At 43.9% G+C, this 20838-nt stretch overlaps 1 protein-coding gene across 5 annotated transcripts in view; it reads right to left on the reverse strand.

The window, feature by feature from the left end:
* The window catches only part of LOC306758604 (activated CDC42 kinase 1-like), a 44913-nt gene that overhangs the window by 12782 nt on the left and 11293 nt on the right, over positions 1 to 20838 (reverse strand). The window contains exons 3-16 of one of the 5 annotated variants that reach the window (XM_079243935.1): positions 20677 to 20747; positions 15064 to 15327; positions 14833 to 14985; positions 14565 to 14728; positions 11022 to 11141; positions 10549 to 10675; positions 10288 to 10434; positions 9809 to 9903; positions 9218 to 9412; positions 8164 to 8255; positions 7835 to 7879; positions 6990 to 7417; positions 3916 to 5103; positions 2941 to 3036 (exon numbers count right to left, since the gene is read on the reverse strand). In XM_079243935.1, coding sequence (XP_079100061.1) covers positions 2941 to 3036; positions 3916 to 5103; positions 6990 to 7417; positions 7835 to 7879; positions 8164 to 8255; positions 9218 to 9412; positions 9809 to 9903; positions 10288 to 10434; positions 10549 to 10675; positions 11022 to 11141; positions 14565 to 14728; positions 14833 to 14985; positions 15064 to 15327; positions 20677 to 20747 — 3185 coding nt within the window. Of the gene's footprint in view, positions 1 to 2940; positions 3037 to 3915; positions 5104 to 6989; positions 7418 to 7756; positions 7880 to 8163; positions 8256 to 9217; positions 9413 to 9808; positions 9904 to 10287; positions 10435 to 10548; positions 10676 to 11021; positions 11142 to 14564; positions 14729 to 14832; positions 14986 to 15060; positions 15328 to 20676; positions 20748 to 20838 lie in introns of all 5 variants that reach the window. The other 4 variants (XM_079243933.1, XM_079243934.1, XM_079243932.1 and 1 more) reach the window with 4 other exon arrangements.

Raw genomic sequence — 20838 nt, forward strand, 5'->3', positions numbered from 1 at the left:
CAAGAATGGGATTTCTACTGGAGAAGCCAGGACAGATAAAGTTCTTCCACACGGTTCTCCAACCTCTAAAACGGAATTTTAGTGAATTTACAGCATGTACTAAATCACCACTAAGTTTCACATCGAAATTAGCAGGTTTTCATACCTCATTTCCTCGTTTTCCAGCTCACATGGGAGAAACGGAAGCAGTGTTCAGTCCGTTATTAGCGATATAAAGCTAGGAGGAAAACTGTGGCATGCTACTTCCTGTTTTCACCAAAATAAAACTCGTTTTTTCAAAATAAAACTAGCATTACTTACAATGCAAAATAAACCAAAAAAAATATTAGAAAATTAATACAAATTATTAGTAAACCCATTTTTAGGTGGGTTACATCAGCTTAGCTTAACCTTAGCTGCTGGGTGACGTAGCTACATGTGAAGGGACATTTTACATAACTGTAAAAGCAGCATCACAGGGCTTCTAGGAGTGTGTATACTCAATGCTGACTGAAACAGAAGTGGCTATACTCCGTATACCCGCGTATACCCTGAACTACACCACTGATTTGACAAGCATATAATCAACCAATCAGATAAGGCATATTCTGATAGATCACCGGTCAAGAGTAAAGCAGGTGTCTCTTTTACTGCTTTCATTCAAACTGTATCATCATGGCTGACTGTCTTTATTATTTCTTCTCTGCTTCTTACAGCAATCTGCTAGCTAGTAAAGCAAATCCTTCAACTGTCCCGCGGATGTCCTAAAGTCCGTCCTGAAGCGACCGTGGTCCAGCTTCAGCTCCTGGATTAAACAATGAAACATACCAAGTTCTCCTCTCTTCTCTAGAACAGGATGAAGCCAGAACCTCGTTCTGTCTTCTCTTGCAGCAGCAGCAGCACGCTGCGGTCGTGGCTTGATGTGGAATCTACCTTACATCCAACAGTCTATACCATTCTGCACAATGACTCATTTCCTTTCACACAGAAGTTTTTCCTTTTCCCAACAATCCCTTAATAAAACATAAAAGCTTAATAATTTTATATCTTACAAGCTTTTACACACATTTTAACATGTGAGTGGATAAACATCAGCTGAAAGTTCAAGTCTGAAACTTCTGACCAGGTTTGTTGGTGTTTGCTGGTCACATTCAGCATATTTTCCCAGCAACAGCTCACAGAGTGATGCTGCAGCAGCATTTAGTCCAGTATGTAACACACAGCATCACTCATACACATGCAGCTGTCGTATGAAAAAACCTCTCAGCTTGTTCCATACTCCACAAGAAGCAAGAATTAAGTTATTGTTCTCAAGTCTGCAAGAACAAGAAAAAACGTCTTGTTCAGCAGGTCCATATATACTCCAGGAGAAGCAGGTCTGCAGCGGGGAGGGATCACTGCGAGGGGCGATGTTTGCTTTTATGTGCAATGAACCCGGTTGTTACCTCCGCCAGGTTATGTTTTCCCCGGTGTCTTTTTGCTCAAGATAACTTAAAAGGTTACGGATGGATTGTTATAAAAATTTCAAAAATTGTTGGAAATGTAAAAACGAAGAAATGATTAAATTTTGGTGGTGATCCGGATCACCGTTTGGATCCAGGAATTTTTTTTTTAAGGATTCTTTAACATTGTGCTTGGCGGAGATTTCCGCTCTCCGAGTGATTTTCTAGTTTCATATTTAACGAACTTCATCCACCGCAGGGCGGGTCGTGCACACGGCTGGGTCCGAGTCTTTTAATGCCACATGTAAAAATGTTCATACTTTTAACGTTCGTCCGTGTTAACGCCCACCTCAAATGTCCGACCAATCACGCGCAAGAAAAAAGTTCTGCCAGCCCAAAATGATGTCATTTTCTACTCGGAGCCTCAAGAACAAGAAAAAAGTTCTTGCTTCTCATGGAGGATGTAACAAGCTTAAGCAGGTGGCTGAACAGGTTCACACACACCACACTGCAACCACGATTGGTCCCATTTCTGCTGGACACACACACACACACACACACACACACACACACACACACACAAACTAATCATAACCCTGGACATTCATGGCCCTGTCCTCTGGTCATAAGCTCGAAGAGAGGTGGAACTGTTTTGGGAAAATAAAGATGGATAAATGGTTTTAAATGTGCAACAAGACCATAGACTGTATATAAAGAGATGGACGGAGTCTCCGTGACATCACCTATAGGTTTCTAAAGAGCTGAATTGAAGCTTGATGGGCGGTTCCTACCGTCTCCATGTTGGCAGCGTTATGCATGTCGTCTCGCCCGGAAAATACAAATATGGGCAAAGAGGTGGAGCTGAGAGGGGAGCCGTGAGCGTCATGGCGGATGATTGACATCGAGCGAACTCCGAGATTACTCTAGCTAAAAGCTAACCAAGCTAACCCCGAGATAACGGGAGCTAACCAGCTAACGGAGGTAAGCGGGCTAAAGTTAAGTCACGTTGTTAACCGGCTAAAAACCTCGGTTGTTCTACGTTCTTCTTACTTGAAGCCAGAGATCGTACCTGTCAATCAAAAGGACATGCCCCTAAATTTGCCGAACTTCGAGATTAAATTACTTTTAAACAGGCGAGTTAGAAAAAAATTCACTCATGAAGGTAAACCTGACCTATTAAACCTAAAATGGATTTTTTGAACCAGGCTGTAAACATGTTTATTTCTGCTGTGAAGTTGGCCTTTTTAACATGGGAGTCTATGGGGATTTGCTCTGTTTTGCAGCCCCTAGTGGATGAAGGGGGAACTGCAGTTTTATGCACTTCCGCATAGGCTTCACTTTTAACCGTCAGAGGTTGCTGCTTGAACAAGACCAAAGAAAGAAACACAAGGAGCTGAGAAATAAAGAGAGAAAAGGAGGAAGTTGACTTCTTCAACCATGAATGAAAATTTACGTCAGCAGCTGGTCAGAAGAGTTCAGAGCAGAAATAAATAAAAAAAAACATGAAAGACGTTCTCACCTTCAGATAATGCACAGCTTTCTGGACGTTCCAGTTGTGGTTCTGGAGGGCGGCCTGGCACTCCTCCAACGTCACGCCGTGAACCGCCTCCTGCACCTGAATCGCACAACAACACCGTCAGTCCACCTCAAACATCCTGCTGCAACCTTTGATTTTTCCCTTCGCTGCAGAAACATCAGACGCACGTCTTCTCATGATGAAATCATCCTCATTGATTTGACATTAATATTTTAACCACACCATCACGTGAATAGTACCAACAGTACCTGAAAGCTCCACAGAATCCTGTGCTGAGATTTAAGCATCAGTATTGATCAGCTATTGAGCCGCCGCGCTCCTTCTAACGGGCCGAGTTCTACTCAGCGTTTCATCCTACTTAAGCTTGGTGCAATTTCAACAAGGAAAGATAGAAAAATGTGCTGAAATTCAGCAGCAGCATCGCACATAGCTGCTCCTGCTCCTTGCTACATTCATGCTCACACAGATAAATATGATCTGGGGTTGAATTGCTGGGGAATCGGACCACAAGTGACACAGTTGAGCTTTAAGTGCTTCCTTTTGCACTGTCATTTCTAAACTGTCCCCTTTTTTTTTCTAACATAAAAAGTCGCAAACGTTCACAAACTGCAGCCGCTGCGTTAGAAATCTACACCTTCATTCCTGCAACATGAACACTGGGATTCTTCTGATCGCATGGAAGAAAATGTAGTTCTCTCTTATGTCTGACAAGGAAATTAAATGACGTTTATGCCCAGATGCTGCCTGTTTGAGGTCAGCGCCTTTAACTCATTTACTACATGTATCACAGCAGCAGCCGCAGGAGAGTGTGAGGTCATCTTTAAATAGCAGCTACGTCTCCTGCTGCAGGCTTCCACATCTGTTATCACCAATGTGAAGACGGATATCTTAGAAGGCGGATTATGTGTGTGTTAAAATAAGACAATGGAAACCCAATCTAAGCATCTCTGAGCGTACCATTTTGACTCTGTCGAGCGAGCTCCCTCCTCCGTCCGTCCTGGTGCAGGAAGCAGTGCCCGCCGGTGCTGTCAGTGCGTCGGAGCACACGCGAGGGAGACTAACTGATGTCTTCATCCCTGACAGAGGTCCGCTCAGACTGCTGTTATTGTTGGAGGAGAAGTTAGCCTTCAGCTCGCCCGGCTGGACCAGCCCCTGCGTCAGGGTGTGTCCCTGGACTGTCTGAGTGTTGACCACCATCGGTCTGACGGTGGCCATGTTGGTGTGGCGGACGTGTCTGTCCTCCACGTCGCCGGACGGAAGGCTTTCTGCCTCCTTAAAGAAGCGATCGAAGCGGTCGAGGTAGGGCGGCCGCTCTGGCAGCAGGTAGTAGTGGGTGTTGCTGACCTTTCGGCCGTCGCGGACGATGGGCAGGATGCAGGGGCCTTTGTTAGCGGCGTCCTTCCCCTGGGCCTGGATCACTTTGGGGGCGGCATATTTAGGATCCGAGGCAAAGCTGTGTGTGGTGGGCATGAGTTTACCCGGAGAGGTGGAGAGGTAGGAGGTGTAGGTGTGTGTGGAAGGGCAGGGTGGAAGTGACGACTGCTGGGTTGATGGGCTGACAGAGTAGAGCCTCTGCTGGGGGGAGCCCACTACCAGACCCATGGGGCTTGGAGTCCGGGATCCCGGCTGGGACAAAGGGTCTCTGGGTGGGATCTGGGGCGGACGGTCCAGGCACGTTCCTGAAGAATCCTCCGTAGCATCGGCTGGCATCGGAGAGAGCTCCCTTGACCAGCGAGCTGATGTGTAGTCGCCCTTCTTTATGGGGCGAGGGGGGATGGGGACCCGTGGGGGGATCTGAGGTTTTTCCTCGCCAGAGGAGGAGACGCTCTGCTGTTGTTCCTCCTGGGCTGAGCTTTGGGATGGCGAACACGTCCGATAAGCGCTTCCTGTTGGGACGTTCAGCCTCCTCATGCATTCTTGCTGGAGTTCTTGGAAGATCTCTGCAGACTGGGAGAAGGAGGTGGACACACCCTGACTCTGCTTGCTGGGGAGAAACAGGTTGTCTTCCAGACCTGCTCTGTCCAGACCCCTCGAGACGAGAACGTCCCCCTCCGTCTTCTGTCCACAGGAGAGACCTTCGTCTGCATTATGGACGGCACTCTGCTCCTCTTCAATCTGCTGCTCCGAACTGTTGATAGAGCTCACCTTTATGGACACAGATGATGCAGAATGAGACTCCAGACACAAAAAACTATTTACAGTCGCACCATTTTTTATCAATTCAATCATAAAAATATATTATATATGTATATAAATACACTTTTTTTATTTTTTATTTTAAGCAGCTGTAACGGGGCAACAGGAGGCTGTAAAAGTAAGTCATACTAAAAGAACAGATGTTAGAAAAACAGAAGTAACATGATCGGGTATGAAACAAACTCCTCAGACAGCCTATGAGATGTAAAGATGGGCAGAGCTTCAGCGACTTGTAAAACGTGTGGAGCAATAAAAGAATAAGGTTGCTCAACTTAAAATGACTTTAAATTCCTCTACAGTGAGCGATAATACTGAAGATGTAAAAACTGAAGAAATCTCTGTATTCCTTGGTATATTAGTACATACCCATGCATTAAAAAAGAAAAAAAAAAAAACAAGCATTTTTTTCTGCTGGAAATCACTGCATGAGCTCTGAAACACTTCCAGAAATCACTGTCTGAACACTTAACCATCCAACCCACAAATCCAGGTTACAGTTCTAGCATGCCGTGAACAGGCAACACATGAACATGCTTCAGAAATCACCATCTGACTCTGTGTAATAACATTAAAGTGGAAAATGTCTGTGGAGATCATGGATTTGTTCTCTGGGGAACTTTCTGCTTTGTTTTCAGTGCTCATTTGGAAATACTGCGTCTCTGATGGTACTGTTGTGCATTAGTGCCTGTGGAACTGGCAGATCTGGAAAGGGTTCATCAGATCTGAACGATATGTAAAGGTTAGTTAGCAATAGGGCTGTGGCGATATGTTTTTGTCCTGATTTGATTCGATTCCAATTTCTTGGGTGCCGATTCGATTTAAATTGCGATTCTCACAATTCTTCAATATTGCTGATTTTTGTAGATTAAAAACAAAATAAATGAATAAAACTTTATTTTGTTTTTCTTGAAGAAAAAAAACAACCCAGCAGCCAGACCATCATTCTGCTGGTAAAAAGAAATCAATAAAAATTTTTAATCATGGATTATTTTTATTTTATTTTATTTTTTTTAATCAAATTTTTTAACAAAAAAATTGATTTTAAAATTGTGAAGCAAAAAAATCCCGATTTTCGATTTTTTTATTTGATTTTCCCATCCCTAGTTAGCAACATATGATTCCCATCAAATGGCGTCTTTTTCAGGGAAGACCTTGCTTTTTTCAGCAAGACGATGCTAAACGCCATAATGCTTCTACTGCACAGGATGGTTTTGCAGAAAAGTTCAGATACAAGCTACAACCTTCTATATCAGACAAAACCGAAACAACTTTAGTCCCCAAAATGTCCAGCAGGTTTCCGCCTCAGTGCCAGATAGTTACTATTGTTAAAAGATGCTGCATAATGAAAACCATGGCCCTAACTGCCTTAACTTGTTTGAGACAAGTCTCTGAGTTGTACTAATATTCATAAAATAATAAAGGGCAGCTGTAGTTCAGGAGGAAGTGCAGTCGTCCTTCAACTGGAAAGTTGGGAGGTCGATTCCAGGCTTCCCCTGATTAAAATGCCGAAGTGTCCTAGGGCAAGACACTGAACCCCAAGCTGCCCTCCGATGTCCCTATCGGAGTGTGTTGTACGAGTGTGCGTGTGAATGGGTGAATGTGACAAGTAGTGTAAAGCGCTTTGAGTGGTGCATGACTAGAAAAGAGATTTACAAGTACAAGTCCATTTACCATTCTCTAAAATGAATCAACTTTTGTCTTATGTTAGCATAATTTTGGATTTGCAGATCACAGCATTTACAGATTACAAAGCGTTCCACCAGTCTAGGAGCTGGAAACGTATCTGGATGTCTTAATGGGACTGAAAATGATTTCAGTTCAACTTTTTACCTTACCTCCATGTCGTCTTCATCTTGGGCTACATCGTCGTATGCAGGGGGTGGGGGTAAAGGCCGTGCATCCCAGTCCACTACAGGTGTAGGGTGAAGGGGGCGGGGCAGAGATCTGGACGGGCTTTGAGGTGGAGTCCTGTCCAGGATGTTCTCTGCTTCCAAAGCTAGCTTGGCCAGTAAAGGGATCTGAATGTCAACCACGGGGGACGGGGTGGGAGTGGACGGGAGGAATTCCTCCCCAAAGTCAATGAGGGACACTTCACTGTTGGGGTTGTGACCTGAAGTCCTCCCACTCCCCTGTTTGGAAGCCGGCACCCAAGCAGCGGGTTTCAGCTTGAGGCCTTTGAGGGAACCCGTTTTCCTCAGCGATAATCTCTTCAGTGCTGCAGAGGTCAAGTCCTCGTCTTCATTTACTGGATCATAGCAAGGTTCTGGAGATGACAAGCACGTTCACTACCTCACAGCGTAAAGTTTTGAGAGCAAATACACTGAAGTGACTGAAAGCATTACTTCACACCACAAATACAAAACACACACTGTTCTCCAAAAAGTCTGCAGGAGTCGGGTTAGATCTACAGAGCACAGCGAGCTCACTGCACATCCGTCAGTGGGGGTGAGGAAACAGAGAAATTATGATTTTAATATAAATGAGCTGATTTATTTTGTGCAAATTTACCAACAAAAAGTCAGGAAATCAGAGGATGTGGATGACAGAGTCACTGCAAAGCCAAAGCAGAGGAGAGACGGGAAAAGAAAAAAGTGAAATGTACCTTCAAAGAGAGGAGCTAAGAGGGAACAGAGAGGGCAGGAGCAACGGGTGAGAGGCTGCTGTGAGAAACCAGACTTACTCTTGATTAACACCGCTGGTTGAGGAGGGCGGGGAGGAGGCTCCTCTGCAAAAACAAAAACCCACACCACCACCGCAGCAGGGAAACAAAGAGAGAGGAGGGAGAAAAAAGGTTGCAGCAGACGTGGTGAGATTGGAGGGAAAACAAACAAGAAAACACCAGAATGCACGCAGAAGCTTTGTTAGGCTGGAAGAAATAAAAAAACCAACAAGCTGATTGCTGTTTTTCCATAGAAAGAAATAAGAACTATGTACTTTAATGGAGAAACAATGACTTTTCCTGCACTGGCTGCCGTGACAGTTAATGGCTGTTTTGTGACTCTCACACACTTTTAGCTCGTCCTGGAAGCTGCGTGGGCCGAGCAGCGCTGAGGTCTAAACCCAGAACATCAGGAGGGTCCATGGGATTCCCGAGGTACAAACTGGAGTGAAGAGAGGAGACGGACTGTGTTACTGGAATAAGCTGGAGGACGTTAGAAACGGCACGTTAGTGCCATCTGCTGGAGGAACCCTGCGAAAACTTTTTCTCAACGAGTCCTACAGCAGAGCAGCAACTCCGGTCCTCCAGTGCCACAGTCCTGCAAATGTTAGGAGTTTCCCTGCTGCAACACACCTGATTAAAATCAAAGGCTAATTAGCAGACTTGTGCAGAGTTTGATGTGAAGCTCTGCACAAGTCTGCAGATTAGATCTGATGTGTGCCAGGACCAGAGTTGCCCACCCCTGTCCTACAGTCCGACATTCAGCCCAAAAGTCCTGGTTATCTTATTCTCAGTCTTTTATCTCTTACTTAGTAACCGAATATCCAAACTGGTTATTTTACATGCATCTTAAGTAAAATGATCACAGCTAATTTCAGCTGTAAAATCTTGTTTTAAGAACCTCCCAGCAAAAACTCATAAATAAGAGTTATCAAATCAAATCAAAGATACTTTATTCATCCCCGAGGGGAAATTCAGAATCTAGATTTAGACAAGTGAGAAGCATTAAAAAAAAAAAAGCTATTAATATCTCACATAAAGAAGAACCGCCTTGTTTGAAGTTAATTTCTCCTAAAGTAAGAAAACAATACTGAAGGAAGTATCAACAGGTTGGTTTTGAGCTTTTTCCACTGAATGAGGGATGTATAATGAATGTTTACAGCTTGTTTTATGACATTTCTCACATGTCCAAAGTCTAAATTTTTGTTCTTATAGCAGGAAATCATTATCTTTCTGCATAGACAGTTTATTTCTCTTCATTTCGGTCTGAATCTTCTTGTTCTTTACTCATACAGCAGTGTAGGAAGTCTGACTTCCATCAGCACCGTGGAGTTCTGGTACATTCGTCAACACGTCCTGAGGCTTTCAGGAGTCAAACATTGATCAACCAACGCTGCGCCTTACTCGTCGATCCTATCGGGGAAGCCCCAGCAGCGGTGAGGGTTGGAGTCTCCGTGGCCTGTGTGGATGAAGCTGTTCTTCAGCGGCCTGCTGATGTCGTGCGCCGACAACCCGGCAACCGACGTCACCACGTTCCTGGGGAACTGACCCACCTTAAGGGTGCGTTTATTTTGACCGCGCCACCAGTAGTTCTCAGCCCTGAAACATGCGGAAACGTTGACTGTAAAACAAGGAGTCGTCAGATGCTGCTGGTGATTCCTAAATCACAGAGGAGAGCGATTTTATTTCCCCGTTGTGGCCACGAATCTCTAAAAAAAAAAAGCTCCCTTAGCTGATCTTTTTAATCTGTTCAACAGCTTTTAGGTCTTTTCAGAGCGTATCCTCCCTGTCCCACCTCTTGTGATCAACTATGTCATGGTTTTTAAAATACTATATGAATTTAAAAAAATGGCCAAAAAGGGCTAAATTAGTGTCAGCAGTCAAAATGTGAGTGTTTGAACTGCACCGTGTTTGCTTTATAGTCAGGAGTGAGGATGGGAAGCAGTTATGTGAGGTAAAAAAAAAAGACCTATCAGTGAAAAACGTGCCACTCACCTCCCCTCTATGATGGTGATGACATCATTTATTTGGATGAGGAGTTTGTCAGGCTCATCAAAGTCCTGCAGAGCACACATATCTGTGGGCATAGTCTGAAACAGACACAAAACGCTTCATCAGCAAAATGCTTCTGCCTTCATTTCAGAGTATCTCCACTAGGTGAGGCTGTTGGTCCGTTTAAACAACGAGGGATCGCTTAATCATGTCAGACAAACGTCCATCTTATTAGCAGCTGAGACACAGAGGACATGAAGCCCTTGGCTCTGATGTTTCCACTCGGCTTTCTTCTACATCAATGTGACGAAAACTAATGAAATATACAAGTATGTTAGGAAGAACTTGTTGTGATGAACAGTGAAGCTGGATGTGTCAGTAATTTATCCGCGCTGTCGTCGGTCTCGCTGGCTGCAGACCAAACTGCCTCTTTGGTTTATTAAAGAAGCCTTGAACACTTCAGACTCTGGCTGCCTCCCTACCTCAAGCAGGAACTCTCGGAGTGCCACAAAGGTGGGTCTGTCATCCGGTTTCTGAGCCCAGCACTGCAGCATGACGTTGTAGATGTCCTGTGGACAGTCCTCTGGCTTAGGGAGCCGTTCACCTTCTTTATCAATTTTATGGAGAATCTACGTTTATGTACAGAGAAGACAAAGGGAAGTGGGAGAAGTCAGCTGTAAGGGTGTTTCCGGTTCATGTGCGGCGTTCTGCGGCTGTCTCTGCGGGGGTTTTTGTTTGCCCACCTGGCTACCATTAAGACCCAGCCATGGCTCCTGGCCATGTGTGAACATCTCCCAGAGCGTGACTCCAAACATCCATGTGTCTGTCGCGTGGGAGAACGTTCTGGTCTTCAGGCTTTCTGGGGCACACCTGCAGCGGGACAAACAGTACATGATGTAATCTGCTGGCATGTGGAGTTTACGTGAGGACAGAGTTTTACAGGTAAGGAAGGAAAAAGGTTTCAGTAACGTGTGCTGGAAGCTAAACTACACTAGAACATGCATGAGAACAAAAAAAAAGACTCAGAGTTATGCTAATTTGTGACATTTACACCAAGAAAAAGGCATGAATTTATCTGAACTGACAGCTCCAGCAGGTTTTTAAGGCAATTTTCTTCCTTAGACACAATAAAAAGAAAAAAAAAGGCTAAACCGTAATCCTTTAAAGTCTACCCCTACACCAGATCCAGGACCGGTTGGATTCAGGGTCCACCCACCATGCAAAGGGAACCTTGCGATGCTCTTGCATGACGTAGTGCTCATGGTTATTAGGCAGCGCCCTCATCAGGCCAAAGTCACCGATCTTCACTCTGTGAGCCGAGGCCAGCAGGATGTTCCTGAACAGGCAGAAAGGTTTTAGTAGCCGACTGAAGCAGAGCGAAGTTTCGTCTAAAAGACCAGCTTCAGCTTTGATTTGCAGGAACACAGACGAGTGCAAAGGGCTGCTACTGCTGCTTTCCTTCACATGAAGCAAACTCAGCTCAGATCAGGTGAAATACGCGCGCGCGCACGCACACACACACACACACACACAAAACAGAGCGCGTGTGAATGCATGAGATGTTTCGGTTCATTTTCCGCTTCGTCTCGACACACTTGAGAATCCGTCCTGCAGCCTCTGTGGTCAGTCCTGTCATCATCAGTCAAGTGAAGCGTTTCTAACCCTCTGATCCAGAATGCTGCGGCTCGAGGCCTCATCAAGACCAAGAAAATGTATCATGTAAGTCCAGTCTGCAGATCTCAACGCTGGCTTCCCGTCTGATTAAGAATCACTCTAAAATCCTGTTTGTTTGTTTACAAAGCACCGAATGGTTTATGGCCAAAACACGTTCAGGATCTTCAGGTACCAGATCCCTCAGGTCATCAGGGTCTAGTCTGCTTTCTGTTCCCAGGGTTGGAACTCAACATGGTTCAGTTTTTATGCTCCTCACATGTGGAACAAACTCCTAGAAACCTGCAGGTCTGCTGAACCTTTCAGCTGCTTTCAAACATCTTTCTTTTTGCAGCTGTTTCCTCACACTTACATTTTATGTCTTAAAAGATTAGTTTTTATTCTCCTCTTGGCATTTATTTCTGGTCTGGTCAATATGATATCTGGACTCTTTAAAAAAAATAAAAAATGTTACAGCTGTTTAACCTGTTCATTAAATTGTGTCATTATTGTTTTTTTTTGTGTCCAAAATAAAGAAATATCAATCAATCATTAAATATTGCGACTTCTACGAGTGAAAGAAAAGAGGGAGATGAGGTGTCACATGTCCCTCAGCCTCTTTGTTCATCCTGGATGTGCAGCTTTGATCTCTGTGCCTTTAATTACTTGACTTGAAAGCAGCAGAACTAAAGCAGATCCAAACCCGGACTACCAGACTCCGAAACAGCTTCTATCCAGAGACAGATAAACACAGAAAAAGCACGCTAATATTGACTTCTGTGCTAAATAATTTTATATATAATATTTATAGATTGGAGGGGGGGGAATTATTGTAGATTGTAGAGTTTTAGAATATCTGCTGACATCTGGGACCTGAGGCAGTGTTTCGTTCTTTGGATTTATATGCTGGAATGACAATAAACTTGAACTGAACTGAATCTCTTAAACTGGGATATATTAGCTGTTAGCAACGTGTGTGTGTGTGTGTGTGTGTGTGTGTGTCATGGCTTCCACACATAAACAGGGTTCATTTTACACGCTGGACGCCCACATTGATGCGAGGTGAGTGAAGCAGCGGTTGGTTGGATGTTGTTTCTGTGGTGTGTATGAAGTCAATCATTGACAGAGCAACAACCTCGCTTTAATACCACATTAGATTTCTGTTTAAATCATCTAGGGGGGAAACAAGCTTGTTCTGGTTTAAAAGTCTGGGACGTGCAGCTTTTACATCAGTCAGAAACAGCAGATCCAGGACAGAAAAGCCAGTTAGGGAGAGTTGTGGTGACAGACTGGGTGACGGATCTGTTTCCATTTCATCTCTTCTGTTTTTTTTTTTTATTCGTCATAATTCTCCTATTTGTAATGCTTTATTCACACTTTGCTGTAATCCTTTTAATGTTTCATATAAAGAACTTTGAATTATTTTGTACTTGAAATAAATGAACCTAAATAAATATAAAATGAAGCTGCTTTTGTCTTTATGACAGCGCTGTTACAGAACTTCTCAGGTTTCTTTTCTCTAATCCTTTCCACTCATGAGCTTCATGACAGATTTAAACCTCATGGTTTTGATTGGCTTTAAAAAAAATCTTTGTTTCTTAGAGAAAGTGCTTTTTCTTTGGATGAATGTTGTGAAGAATTTTTTTCCTTGCAAGGAGTCCTGTGATCCACTGCTGACGTTCCCTCCATCTCTCTGGAGGATGGAGAGAGATGGAGGAGATGATGGGAAGGGAGGGAAATGATAAACATTTGGTGTTTATCTGGATCTAGATTAAGATTTCTTCAATTCAGCCTCAGTGGAGACAACGTGTGCAGTTCTGGACTGTTTGTTTTATGGCCTGTTTCACTTAGGCTGAGGGCTTGCAGAGGCTTCACAGCAGGAGCTTCCAACACCTGGAATCTACTTAAGATTGCTTTTCTGCAAGTAATGAAGGATTACGGTGAATGAAGCACCTGCAGAGTTAACCGTCACATTGCATTTGAGCCTTTGAGAAAAAAAAAAGTCCTACACAGCCTCTCATTTAGACTCAAATCAAAGCTGAGGGTCTGCATGTTGAGCCGGCGTACGTTGAGCATATTTTCTGGTAAAATCTGCACAAATGCAGCAGAAATTCAGAGCTAGCTCCCTGCTAATTAATGCTAGCAGAACTAAATGTCTAATCTTAAACCAAACAGCTCCCTGCACTGACACTGTGTGACCACACTGTAGATACAGTCTAGTGTTTTTAATGTCTGGGTACAAACACAGACAAGCTGAGCTTCACCAACACCACAGATAAAAGATGTAAGGAATCCAGCCTGAGATGGTTTTACTGAGGAGGTTTGAAGAGTCAAATATTATTATTCAAAGCATTCTTGGGGTTTTTTTTTTGTTTTTTTTTTTTGTTTTTTTACACTTCTGTGGGGTTTGGACAGTAAACAGGAACAAATGGCACAAGGTGGTGAAAAAGGAGGGAAAGATAGACCCAACGCTACAGACCACCTGTTTAACCCCAGGACAGTTACTGTAGTCCGCTCATGACGGCAGGCCGGCTGGTTAACTGTGTCTGCTAACGTTTGTATTGTTGTGTGTATTGTTTGTCATGACGACGTTGTTTTTATTTGTTAGACCAAAACTCTTTTTTTTGGAGGGAAAACAAAGTAGCTCTAACCTAAAATGACTCATTTTGACCAGATTATTAGATTTATGTGAAATGTATGTGAAAGTGACAAATGTGGGAAAGTTAGGTAGACAAGCTGGAACACCCAACGCAGCCAGCCAACCATGACTCATTTTGTAATGGGCCAACTTTTTCCCAGTAACAGCGAGTGGAGGAGAAGGAGGACACTGGAAAAACTCAGCCTTAAAAAACAAGAAAAAAATATACAAAAATGAGGTACATGTTGCTGAAAATAAGATAATTTGTCTTGTCAAGACATCCCAAAACAAGTAAAAACACTTAAAACAAGAGGAATTCTCTGGCATAAAAACTAAGAATTATCTTACCTTTAAAAAAAATAAACATATGTGTACTCAATTTAAGATTTTTAATCTTACTTAGATTTCAGTTTTTGCCGTGTGACTCCAGTAAAACAACTCCTCCGTGTGAACGATGCACTGGAATGATACCTGGCAGCGAGGTCCCTGTGGATGAACCTCCTCTGCTCCAGGTACGCCATGCCACAGGCCACCTGGACCGCGTACTGACACAGAGTGTGGATCAGAACCGGACCCTGTGGACGGATACATCGCAAGCGTTCCAGCAGGGAACCCAAAGGAGCCAACTCCGTCACCTGCAGAGCGCCGACGGACAGAGGGAGGAGCAACACGGGGAGAAATAAGCGAAACAAGGAGAACATGATGCAGTAATTCTGGATCCTCGCTGTGCGTCTCCTACCATCTTCATTGGGTGAGTGAGCACCACGCCGTAGAGGCGAATGAGGTTCTGGTGGTCCAGGGAGTGCATGGCGTTCACCTCGCAGATGAAATCCTCCAGAGCGTCGGGTTGGCTGAGCACATCTGTCTTCAGACACTTCACAGCGACGTTCAGCTGTAAGAGAAGACGCATTCAAAGTCACAAAAAAACACAGCCGTGCACCTGCACCAAGCGAGCAGGCTTCCTTACCACCTTCCCTGCAGGTGTCAGCCACTCCCCCCTCTTCACCACGCCGAAGGAGCCGTCGCCGAGCTTCTCCAACAGCGTCAGGTCCTTCTCTGGGATGAGGCAGGTCAGAGCCTGCTGCTGCCCGTCGAGCGGCGTGCCAACGCTGGACTGCGTGGTCAGGACCGCCTCCCCCAGGCAAAGCGGCGGGGTGGGAGAGAGTTTACGAAACGAGGAGGCCGGTGTCCCCTGCTGAGGGAATTCTCCATCTGGACGTTTCCCACTGAAAACCTAAAAAGAAGGAGGAGAGAAGGAAAATGAAGCAGGAGGCAATAATGTGCTCGGCTTGTCGATTTATCAACTAGCAGTGATTACACGCGGAGTGGGGGGGGGGGCATCTCTTCAGTGTTTGCCGACATGAGGAGGCGTGGCTTTAAAATAGTCGCCATCTGTTAGATTAAGCGAGGCTCATAGTTTCAGTGATTGTTGACGAGATAAATGTTCCACAGAGAAAAAATAAAGACAGACCATCAATCATTTGCTGCCTAATTTACAGCCTGAAATCAGTCATTTACAGCCGAATCAACGGCTTTATGCCAACATTTATTATGACTTGTGTGTCTATCAGGTATTTATTGCGTGCAGCTCGCTGTGCTGCATCAGAGCCTGCATTCGAGCTGGACCTGCAGAGTAGAGGAGTCTAAACGGCCCTCCTACAGCGACTCGGGGTCAAATCTACATGTCTTTATCATTCAATGTTACGATTAAACACACAAATAGACTGTAATAGTTGTCTTTGAAATAAATAAACAAATAAATGTTTAATTTTAAGTTTGTTGAGCAGAGAAAAAAAAAAAAAAAAAAAGGTATTCTAATAAAAAAAAAATGTACAGCTGAATAAATATGTTGGAATGATGAGATCTTGTATCTTAAAGTAGCTTGATGCAACTCAGCATTACTGCCTCGTTTCATGGCGCAGTAACATTTATTGTGTACATTTCTGGAGCCGTTGGCGTCCAGCAGCGTTCCTGGGCTGAGGACCTCCACTTTTCCATACTGGACACCACGTTTGGCTTTACAAGAGACGTTACGCGCTAGCAACCCGATACCAACACACCGGCTATTTTTTAATGCGAACAGTCTGATTCAGCAAAAAATGTAATGGGACATTACCAGAAGAAGAGAGGAAAATAAAAATAGAAGGAGACAGCACAAGAGATGAGACAAAATTCAACATAGGACTGACTTTTACCGTCTGCAGAGAGCTCACAGTACAGGTAGGACGCAATGCGGATGACAGTCGCTGTCACAGGCGACGTGTCCTTTCCTTAGTGCTTCTTTAATGGCCAAGTGTGCAAAGAGGACTGACTAGTGGTAAATATGGGCGTAGACATTACTCTACATACAAAGCACTGCTGTGAATGGACAGATGAAGCCAAAATGAATCCAGACAAACCTTTTTTCACCTGCAAGTGGATTCAGGTGCAGCGATATCTTTGGCTTTTAAAGGCTATAGTAGGTAATCTAGGAGACATTTTTTACTCTGGGTGAAGTGGTTCCTCATCCTGATAGTAGTCTGTACATCTTGTAAACAATAAACAATAAGAAACATAGTTAGACCCCTCAGTTTACTGTAAATCTGTAAAAGCTCTGACCAATCAAAACGCTCGGACCGAATTGAAGTTGTACATTTCTTATATTTCATAAACTTCTTGTCCCGGCTCCCCTTCTCCCCCTCCAGCAGTGCATACCTGATAGCCACACCCTGCATATAAATAGTGTGTTAAGATGAAAATATAAATTACTGAAGAAGAAACTCGGGAGTGAAACATGGCTGAGAAAACGCAGGAAGGATTTCCCGACCCGGCTCGGTTTATTTGCCTCCTCCTGCTAAACAGCCGAGAAAGAGAAAATCATTGGTGGAAAAAGCTGCGAATAAAAAAAGCCTTGGATCACGGATGGAGCAAAACCAGAGGGGGAGGAGCTAAGTTAGGGCGCCACTTTCAGATCTTGCTCGCTCCCCAACATTACCTACTGCAGCTTTAAGGTGTTTCTTTTCCCAAATGGTGACCTGGCTCCCATCAAACCAATCCAGTACTGCAGTTTTAGAGCTCAGAGGGCCACTTCACACATACATTCATTTTCAATTCAGTTCAATTCAACTTTATTTATATAGCGTCAAATCACGGCAATGCCATCTCAAGACGCTTTACAGACAGGGAAAAAAAAAACATAATGAAAGCCAATTCATAACAGCCTATATAAGGAAACCAACAGACTGAGTTGAGTCCAACTCAATCTCCAATCCTGAGCAAGCACACACATCTGTTTGTCCATTTAGAGACACCATAGTAAAAACATGGCACAGATATTGCCATGTATGCATATCCACAGCAAGTAATTAAAAATGGCTCATTCTGAAAATACAAGCTACTATAGTACAACGATTAGATGCCATCAGATTCACATTATTCATGAGAAATGAAATATATATCACAGGATATTACTTTTAGACATAGCATATTTAAGGTGGGCCAAAAGACTCCCATGTCAATGCATCCTAAGATCAGCTGGAGGACACTTGAGTCAGATGCCATTTTAATTTCACAGAAGCACTGCCTTCGAGATAAACATCAAAAAGACAAGAGGTGGATCAAGATGGCTCTGGTAAGTCCTGTGGAGAAATACGGAGTAAGGCCTGTGCCAGTTGCCATGACAATATAATCAGCTATTCTTAGCCAATTCACCGCTGTAATTCTTCCACCTATCTGCAGAAAATGTGTTAAACTCTATTGCATTAAAAATATTAACTTAACAAGGTCCAGCCATAGTTACTGTGAACGTCGCAAACAGAGACATAAAAAGGCAACTTTGCTTCATTAACCTGCACGATATCCTGATAGAAGCAGTTTCCTGACTGGTGTGTGTGTGTGAGGTGTTTAGTGCAGAGTAATCTCTCACAAGTTATATTTAGGGTCCAGCTGCCAGACAGTTTTACTGAGATCGACCTAAAACTCAGGTTAAACCTTTAACTGTGCTACATTTGCTAAATAACGCGACACAACACACAAGCTCAGAGCAAACAGAAAACTTCCTCCCAGCTGCACAACTGCAGGAATGACTTGGCTACGTGGAAGTATTCATTAGGAAACACAATTAGATTAAGCAAACTGAATGTTTCTCTGTGTGTGCTTGTGACTCCTTTCCATTAAGGGAAACTTTTGTTTAGGCCTTCTGAATGACATTGTTGACTAAAATAGGAATGTAGAGGAACCGACGAATATTAAAAAAAGCACGTTTGAAAAGAAACCTTTCTGGAAGAACGAAGCAGACGTGAACTCAGCAGATACTGAGGTCTGCAGCCATGAGTGAAGGAGAAGTGTCAATGAAGCGGCGGTGCCAAAACATATTTGACTGGCTGGATATAAACAGTCGGGAGCGGCGTGCGGTTTCACATTCACACCAAACCAGACATGACATAATGCAGCAGACCTTTTATAAAAACACCACCTCCCCGTGGTCACCGTGTGGTCAGTCGGTTTCAAATAGGAGGCTCGACATTCAAGAGATTCGGACTATGGCACAGCAGCAGCGCGCGCGCACACACACACACGCACACACACACACACACACACACACACGCAGAGCAGGCCGAGGAAGCAGATTACTCTCTCTGTGGATGGTGCCAAAAGCGGAAACAGACAGATATAATTATAGATGGTAAGCACCGTCCTGTGACTTCACGCAGCCAGCAGTCTCTCTCTCACACACACACACACACACACACACACAGTACTGTCAGCTTTTTAGTACTCCTTCACCACTGCTCTTTACTTTTTTGTGTCAACATGTGCACAAAAAGCTGTGAACTCTTTCATGTTGAGCTTTTGTGAAGACGGTAAATAAGGAGCCATTTTCCAAAAGATCTGCATGATAAAAGTTAGAAACTCAAAGCTGGAAACTCTGCGTGGAATCTTTAGTTACTTCTAGGGATGCTAAGATTAGTCGTCTAGTCATGTTACGTCGAGTGATTAGTCGACAACTAATTTAACAACCAATGCAGTCTTTTATTTTTAAGCTTATTTTTTTCTCCAAACTGTCGCTGTCATTTATTTTTCATTTCAGGCGCCAACTTGATTTAATTTTGCAGCGCTATGACAACGTAGCTATGTGGGCGTCTAAATTGCTTTTATTGCTTCTGCCAAGGAGGTTATGTTTTTACCTTCGTTTATCTGTTTGTTTGTTTTTGTTCAAGATAACTGGAAAAGTTATGGACGGATTTTCATGAAACTTTTAGGAGTTGTTGGAAATGTGAAAAGGGAGAACTAATTTCATTTTGGTGGAGATCCGGATCACCGTTTGGAATTTTTTAGAACTGTGACACTTTGTGGAGGTTTGCCCTCTCTGGGTGCTTTTGTACTTATTGATTGTTATGATGAAACACACAAAAAGACTAATTGTTTTCTTTGAAATAAATTAAATAAAGAGATATCAGATGGTAAGCAGAGAAAAAAATTATAATAATAAATTAAGATTTTTTTTTTTTTTCTTTTTTAAAGGTATTCTGGGAATAAATATTTTATTTGTGTGTGTGTGCTGCTGTGCCACAATTTGAAACTCTTGAACGGCCACACAGACCACCACAGTCTACTGCAGGGACACTTAATCCCGGTCCTCGAGAGCCAGTGTCCTGCAGGTTTTTCAGGGTTCCCTGCAGGAACACACCTGACTCAGACTCAGACAAGCTCTGCACAAGTCTGCTAAATACACACTCATTTGATCCAAGTGTGTTGCAGCAGGGGCACTTGGAAAACCTGCTGGACACTGGCCCTTGAGGACCCGGATTAGGAATCCCAGGTCTACTGTGTTGTGACTTTTTATGGCGGAGAGGATGCAGAATGTCCGCCATAAAAAGGAGCAAACGGATCTCCTCCACCGTCACCGTTTGCTCCTGTCTGACACCAACGTGGGAACTCGGATGTGAGCTCTGAACTCTGTCCTCCAGCGGATCTACAAACAGGCCAGTGTAAAGGATGCATGGGAGGATGTAGGCATAATAAGGAACTTAAACAAGCACCCAAAAGAGACGTTGCATGTTTTTGTAGAACAACTGAACATTAAAACAGATGAATTCCATAAAAAGCTGCTTCATGTGGACATATTTTTTCTTTTTCTTTCATGAGAAGCCAAAATGCAGCAGAAAAGCTGCCCATCATGACACCGTGCCAACTGATGTGTGAAGCATTTCCACTCAGTCACTCTGCTTTAAAAAAGCCAACATTTATGACCACAGTCTTATCGTACAAAATTCCCATTCCAGCTGCTTATAGACAACATCTGCGCAGTGATTTTAGGTGGTGATTTGGGTGTAAAATGATGGATCACAGAGAAATCGAAGAGGCAGAACGTTTTGAATGTCGGCCATATTTCAGCGGAGACCTGATTTGCCCGAGTTGGGACCCTGGCACTGGAAAGCGTTGTGGTTTCCATGTGATCGCAGTCAAGTCTGAGCTTATCTGAATGTGTTCACCTCGTATACGTGCGGACAAATGCAACGGTGGCGACACACTGTTGAGCATACTGTGTAACATAATGAATGAGTCAGTGTGTGTGAAGGATGAGTCTGTTCATGTCCGTCACCTTGCTCATCCACGACTTGCGCTTGCACATGGCTTTCCTCCTCTTCACCACCTCCCACAGCCGCCGCTGCCCTAAAGATAGACAACACAAAGTCACAAAAGCAGTGATCTTTGGGGGGGGGGGTCACACACTCAAGGGACTGAAACAGGCTGTTTTCGCAGC

Source organism: Telmatherina bonti (genome assembly GCF_933228915.1).
Source record: "Telmatherina bonti genome assembly, chromosome: 7".
Taxonomy (NCBI): domain Eukaryota; kingdom Metazoa; phylum Chordata; class Actinopteri; order Atheriniformes; family Telmatherinidae; genus Telmatherina; species Telmatherina bonti.